At 38.0% G+C, this 7,500-nt stretch overlaps 2 protein-coding genes across 2 annotated transcripts in view; both read right to left on the bottom strand.

Moving 5' to 3' along the window:
• Nucleotides 1–919, bottom strand: part of fhl1a (four and a half LIM domains 1a) — a 14,304-nt gene extending 13,385 nt beyond the window's left edge. The window contains exon 1 of the mRNA XM_087799220.1: nucleotides 807–919. The gene's annotated coding sequence lies outside the window, so the exon portion shown is untranslated. The remainder of the gene's footprint in view (nucleotides 1–806) is intronic.
• Nucleotides 920–6,507: 5,588 nt separating this feature from the next.
• slc9a6a (solute carrier family 9 member A6a) overlaps nucleotides 6,508–7,500 on the bottom strand; it is a 22,497-nt gene continuing 21,504 nt past the window's right edge. The window contains exon 16 of the mRNA XM_087798564.1: nucleotides 6,508–7,038. Within this exon, the coding sequence (XP_087654690.1) occupies nucleotides 6,775–7,038 (264 nt within the window). The 3' untranslated portion in view covers nucleotides 6,508–6,774. The remainder of the gene's footprint in view (nucleotides 7,039–7,500) is intronic.

Genomic DNA, 7,500 nt, shown 5'->3' on the forward strand with positions numbered 1-7,500 from the left:
ATGTCAAATCTTCACCTGTCAATCATTTTTCGTCACGTCAAACCTTCACCTGTCAATCATTTGTCGTCATGTCAAACCTTCACCTGTCAATCATTTGTCGTCATGTCAAACCTTCACCTGTCAATCATGTCACAAGAGAATAAAAATGTTCAAAACTAAAACTAATCTTCAGTGTGTTTATATATTAAAACACACATCAACTGATGATGTCACACACGACGACGCCCACTTTTCTGTCCAAACCGAAGGAGCTGAAGTTCATCACAGTAGAAATACTACGAACACTTCCATAAAAATACTCTTTTTTTTCTTGTAATGATCCAAACAGTTTGTAGAAAAATATCCATTTACTCACTTAAACAATGATTATGAAATAATGTGAGGAAAAAGGTACAAATCTACTAAAACTGATGTGAAGGAAAAGATAGATTTACTTTATTAGTCGCTTTAGATTTTAGAAATGATGGAAATAAACACATTTGCTGAAGGATTGTAGAGAAATAATTAAAAATAACGAAAGAAGTTGATAAAAATGTGTAGAAAAGTACTTTAATGTAAATAAATGTAGAAGTACTATTTTATTGATTCATAATCGAGGACAAATAACTGTGTAGTTATTCTTGTCGATATTCAATCATTATATTCGATGAATACTTTGATAAATCTGTTGAAAAAGGAAACGCAGAAAAGAACAAGGTCGTCAGAAGAACAGGTGCAAAGATCCCAATCATTGGAACCCAGACGACCTGGACGTCTGATCTGTGGTTCTGGTCCTGGGGGGTCCAGCTTCTACAAATAGGACTCACCTCTGGTGCAGATAAATCCTGGTCCTGCTGCGGCGTCTGAGCCTGAAGATCCTCGCAGGCTTTTAAGAGCCTCAGTCCTGAGAGGGAAGCAGGACCGGAGCCAGAGCTGATAAACAATGAGCTCACAGGCAGGAATGTCCGTCCAGACGGAGCCAGCATCCACTAAATACTCTCCAAATACTTATAAAATACTTGCATCAGAGTCTTCAGTGATCCTCGTCACACTCTCTCCTTCTTTGGTAGGAAATAAGAGAATCACTGACTTTAGGAAGTTCAACTGAAAGTCTGACAATTAATAGAGCGAAGACTTTAAAGTTTGTTTTTATCAACAAAACAACAGATGAAGTTAATTATTAAACTAATGATCGACTCTGACGTCATGTAATGAATGTTCTTATAATAAGTAATAAAAATAATAAGTTCCTCATCATGATCATGTTTTAAACTTATTACTTTATAAAGATGCTCTGAAATCTGGACGAACGAGAGGTTACAAGAGTCCATTGTGACGTAATGGCTTCACTCCTCCTCCAGCTGTAATCACGCTTTGTTTATACAATGAGTCTATGGATGGATGGATGTATAGATGTATAGATGTATAGATGGATGGATGGATGGATGGATGGATGGATGTATAGATGGATGGATGGATGTATAGATGGATGGATGGATGGATGGATGTATAGATGGATGGATGGATGGATGGATGGATGTATAGATGGATGGATGGATGGATGTATAGATGGATGGATGGATGTATAGATGGATGGATGGATGTATAGATGGATGTATAGATTGATGGATGTATAGATGTATAGATGTATAGATGGATGGATGGATGGATGGATGGATGGATGGATGGATGGATGGATGGATGGATGTATAGATGGATGGATGGATGTATAGATGGATGTATAGATTGATGGATGTATAGATGTATAGATGTATAGATGGATGGATGGATGGATGGATGGATGTATAGATGTATAGATGGATGGATGGATGTATAGATGTATAGATGGATGTATAGATGTATAGATGTATAGATTGATGGATGGATGGATGTATAGATTGATGGATGGATGGATAGATGTATAGATGGATGTATAGATTGATGGATGGATGGATGTATAGATGTATAGATGTATAGATTGATGGATGGATGGATGTATAAATGGACATGAATAGTAAGTAAATCAGCTTCATTTGTTCAGCAACATAATAATAATAATAATAATAACAATAATAATCAAACTGTAACATGTTTAACATTTAGTTTTTTCAGTTTTAAATTGAAAATCTACTAAAGTTTCTACTGTGCTTAGTTTACTCCTGGTGCTCTGGTTTCCTCCCACAGTCCAAATACATACAGAGGTGGATTGAGATGAAATAGTTTGCATTGGTGTGTGAATGTGTGTGTGTGTGTGTGTGTGAATGAGTGTGTGAATGTGTGTGTGTGTGAATGTGTGTGTGAATGTGTGTGTGTGTGAATGAGTGTGTGAATGTGTGTGTGAATGTGTGTGTGTGTGTGTGTGAATGTGTGTGTGTGTGACAGACATGTTCATGTTGTCGTCTCTAGATTCTATTGCTCTTGAATCAAGCCTTCAGTTAAACTTCTTCTTCTTCTTCTTCTTCTTCTTCTCTTCAGACGTTTCTCCTCCAGACTGTGACTCAACTCTTCAAATATTCTCCGACTCTGTCCTTATTTGGACGCGACACCTGATCCTCACAAACGTGTTCCATCGAATCAAAACACCTCAGAGCTCGACTCCATCCTGAACAACAAACATCGACCAACATCTTCGTCGTTTGATGATGAACTTGTTCAAAAACACGTCGATGCTTGAATCAAAAAGACTTTCGTTTATTGATCTTTGCACGAGAACATGTGATTATATATATTCAACTGATGTAAACACACACAGGTGCACAAACACACAACTACACACAGATCATTATATCGTCTGAACACACACTCGTGGAGCTTCTTTGGTCGACTTCAGACTCGATACTTTGATCTCCATCTTCACCACCAACTTTGATCTTCTTACATGTTACATGCGTGTGATTGTGGCTCATGTCTCTTACATGTTACATGCGTGTGATTGTGGCTCATGTCTCATTCAACACAACAGTGTTCATGCGTGTGATTGTGGCTCATGTCTCATTCAACACAACAGTGTTCATGCGTGTGATTGTGGCTCATGTTTCATTCAACACAACAGGAAACAAAGACTGAAACATTTCTTCTGGTCCAGGTGGAAGTTACAGATGTTTCATTATATAAGGAGATAAAAGATGATTATTTGAATATATTTCTTCAAACATGACAATAATCAGCTGATGGTGAAAACTTTATATTTGTGCCTCAAAACATAGAAGCTCGTGGTTCAAGTACTTTTTCAAAAGACAAACTCCAACGAGAAGAGAAACATAAAGTGATAGAAGAAAAACAAAGAAGTGCAAATGAAGCTCAAACATCAATATTTATGCAAACATGTTAACAAAAGATCGAAGTCACTTCCTGTCGTGAAGCGACGAAGATTCACTTTATTCAACACTTTATTCAAACACTTTATTCCTGCACAGCAGAAGAAACGCGTGGAAGTTACGCCTCCACACACACACACGTACACACACACACACACACACACGCTGGACAACTGTTTCCTGCTACTGTTCACAACACAACACCGTCGCCATGGCGACGATCTTTCGGCACTTCCTGCAGCAGCTGCAGCTCAGAAACCACACGAGGTTCTTGAATCTCCAACGAAGCCCAGAATAACCGTCGGGTCGACATGTTTCTAACGACGGTGTTAAAGCAGCTGCTGATAATAAACCATAATAAAGGTTCGATATCAACACGACAAACACTTCAATCATCGACGGTCAACGTTATCTCGTGTTTTCATCAAAATCATTGGCACTGATCCAAGTCACTTATGGAAGTTTAATATTCAACGCTTGAATTTAACCTTTTCTTTTAACTTTTGTTGAAATTTAATTCAATCATTTCTATAACGACAGGTTTACTTTTGTTTTAATTAAACAAAAACGTCGTCAAAATCATGGCACTGATCCAAGTCACTGGAGTCACTTCAACAGAAGATTCAACGGTTTTTAACATTTTCTTTTAACTTTTGTTGAAATTTAACTTTCTATGACAGGTTTAGTTTTGTTTTAATTAAACAAAAACATATTTGTAACTAGAGTTTAAATATAACAACTTCAATATATTTTAATTGATTGTCTTTTAAACTCAATGTATAAATGTTGGTGTGATAAGACGTTACTAACCGAGCTCAGAGATACTAATCAAACTTCAGCCAATCATACGACGCGCTGATGATCACGTGACTGATCCACAGATTTAAAGTTTAATACTTTAATAAAATATCAAACTCTATGTTTGGAGAAAACAAAAGTTAATAAAAGAATATAAAAAAAGAATCAATGCTTAAAAAACAAGTTAAAGATTCGTTACATTAAACCATAATAAACCATGACGTCACTGATCCTCGTCTCTGTAAACGTCCTTCAAGGTCACAGTCAAAGGTCAAAGGTGACAAACTTCAGAAGCGACGACTCAAACACGCGTGTTGCTACCGTGTCGTCGTCTTCAGTGACGCTCCACCACTCACAGGCACTTGAAGAGCGACATTCCAGGTCAGAACCAGGTGGTCTACAGGTGAGACTCGAACACAGGTGAGACTCAAACACAGGTGAGACTCAAACGCAGGTGAGACTCAAACACAGGTGAGACTCGAACACAGGTGAGACTCAAACACAGGTGAGACTCAAACACAGGTGAGACTCAAACACAGGTGAGACTCAAACACAGGTGAGACTCGAACACAGGTGAGACTCAAACACAGGTGAGACTCAAACACAGGTGAGACTCAAACACAGGTGAGACTCAAACACAGGTGAGACTCAAACACAGGTGAGTTCAGAACCAAACTGTCCCAAAGAAACCTCAGAACATAAATCATTCAGTCGTGCAGTAATTAATGTCTAATAATATAATACAATTATTATCATTTTGTTTGTTTTTAACTTGTTTTGAATAATTGGTTTAAATATTTCTATTCAACGGTTCTTTTTGTGAATATTTATCTAAATAAAACTCTTATATTCTAGTTTCAAATATTCAAAAGTAAACTTTCTTAATTCAATATTTTCTTAATTTCTGGTGTCATTTATTAAATCAATATTAAAATTATTTAAAAATGTAATGTAACGATTAAAATACAACATTTAAATAAAATAAAAATAATAAAAATTAAACATTTTAAATGATGAACTTCATGTGTTTGTAAACAATATTTATGATCGCGATCAATAAAGAATCAAAATCATGTGAAATTAAAGAAAATTAGCAGAAAAATTACAGCGTTTTCTATTTTAACTGATAAATGAAGTTGAAGTGAATCAAAGTATTTATTGATCTGGAGACGTTTGGATCTGACGTCGTTAATATTGACGAGTGATGTCATCGTTAATATTGACGAGTGATGTCATCGTTAATATTGACGAGTGATGTCATCGTTAATATTGACGAGTGATGTCATCGTTAGTATTGACGAGTGATGTCATCGTTAATATTGACGAGTGATGTCATCGTTAATATTGACGAGTGATGTCATCGTTAGTATTGACGAGTGATGTCATCGTTAATATTGACGAGTGATGTCATCGTTAATATTGACGAGTGATGTCATCGTTAATATTGACGAGTGATGTCATCGTTAATATTGACGAGTGATGTCATCGTTAATATTGACGAGTGATGTCATCGTTAATATTGACGAGTGATGTCATCGTTAATATTGACGCGTGATGTCATCGTTAATATTGACGCGTGATGTCATCGTTAATATTGACGCGTGATGTCATCGTTAATATTGACGAGTGATGTCATCATTAATATTGACAAGTGATGTCATTAGTTAATATTGACGAGTGATGTCATTGTTAATATTGACGAGTGATGTCATCGTTAATATTGACGAGTGATGTCATCGTTAATATTGACGAGTGATGTCATCGTTAATATTGACGCGTGATGTCATCGTTAATATTGACGCGTGATGTCATCGTTAATATTGACGAGTGATGTCATCATTAATATTGACAAGTGATGTCATTAGTTAATATTGACGAGTGATGTCATTGTTAATATTGACGAGTGATGTCATCGTTAATATTGACGCGTGATGTCATCGTTAGTATTGACGAGTGATGTCATCGTTAATATTGACGCGTGATGTCATCGTTAATATTAAGAGTGATGTCATCGTTAATATTGACGAGTGATGTCATCATTAATATTGACAAGTGATGTCATTAGTTAATATTGACGCGTGATGTCATCGTTAATATTGACGCGTGATGTCATCGTTAATATTGACGAGTGATGTCATCGTTAATATTGACGAGTGATGTCATCGTTAATATTGACGCGTGATGTCATCGTTAATATTGACGAGTGATGTCATTGTTAATATTGACGAGTGATGTCATCGTTAATATTGACGAGTGATGTCATCGTTAATATTGACGCGTGATGTCATCGTTAATATTGACGAGTGATGTCATCGTTAATATTGACGAGTGATGTCATCGTTAATATTGACGCATGATGTCATCGTTAATATTGACGAGTGATGTCATCGTTAATATTGACGCGTGATGTCATCGTTAATATTGACGCGTGATGTCATCGTTAGTATTGACGAGTGATGTCATCGTTAATATTGACGAGTGATGTCATCGTTAATATTAAGAGTGATGTCATGAAGGAGGGATGAGGCAGCGACAGACGACAGGAAGTGATGTAACACAAACAAAAAGGATGAAAAGAGTAAGAAAATAGATGATCTTTGTTCCGGTCTAGAGCGGCGAGCGCGTCACAGGCGGCGCGTCACAGGCGGCGCGTCACAGGCGGCGCGTCACAGGCGGCGCGTCACAGGCGGCGCGTCGGGTCCGTGAACGGCGGCTCCGAGTCGTCCATGGGCAGAACCAGGCGAGTTCCTCGCATCACCAGCTCGTGCTCGCCGTACGTCAGCTCGCGGTCGGCGTCCTCCGGGCCGGCGCCGCAGTACGGCACGCCGCCGCTGGCGTGGGCGCCGCCGGCGTCCGTGCTCACCGTGATGTCGCCGTACGTCAGGTTGATGTCGCCGTCCGTCAGGATCAGGTCCGAGTCGTCGTCCTTGATCTGACACTCGTTCTGGAATCAAAGTCAAACCTTCACTCGAGTGACAACGACGACCAATGGAACGCTTGCTCTGTCATGAGCTCCGCCCACTGAGAGGTTTGATTGGATCAGACGTGTGTCAATCAAAACAGCTGCTGATTGAAGATTAAAGTGAAGAAAAGATTCATGAGTCAAATGATTTGTTGAGTCGAGTCATCAGAGTAAACTCATGACAGATTGTGTAGTTGTTGTGTAACATTGACTCGTGTGGTTCTGAAGGTTCATCAACACAATGTTTTTTCATAAATATGTTTGTGTTTTTTATCTTATCGTTGTAATAATAACTATATTTATCGTATTTACTGACAGAATGACAGTATTTTAAGATTCTTGACACAAAGCAGGTGATTTGATGAAGTTAATTGATTCTAAATTTAAGTTAAGTTTTCATCGACAGAAACACATTCAGTCGTTGCTACTGGCGCAGTTTCAGTG

This window comes from Callionymus lyra, chromosome 9 (assembly GCF_982586985.1).
Source record: "Callionymus lyra chromosome 9, fCalLyr1.hap1.1, whole genome shotgun sequence".
NCBI classification, from domain to species: domain Eukaryota; kingdom Metazoa; phylum Chordata; class Actinopteri; order Syngnathiformes; family Callionymidae; genus Callionymus; species Callionymus lyra.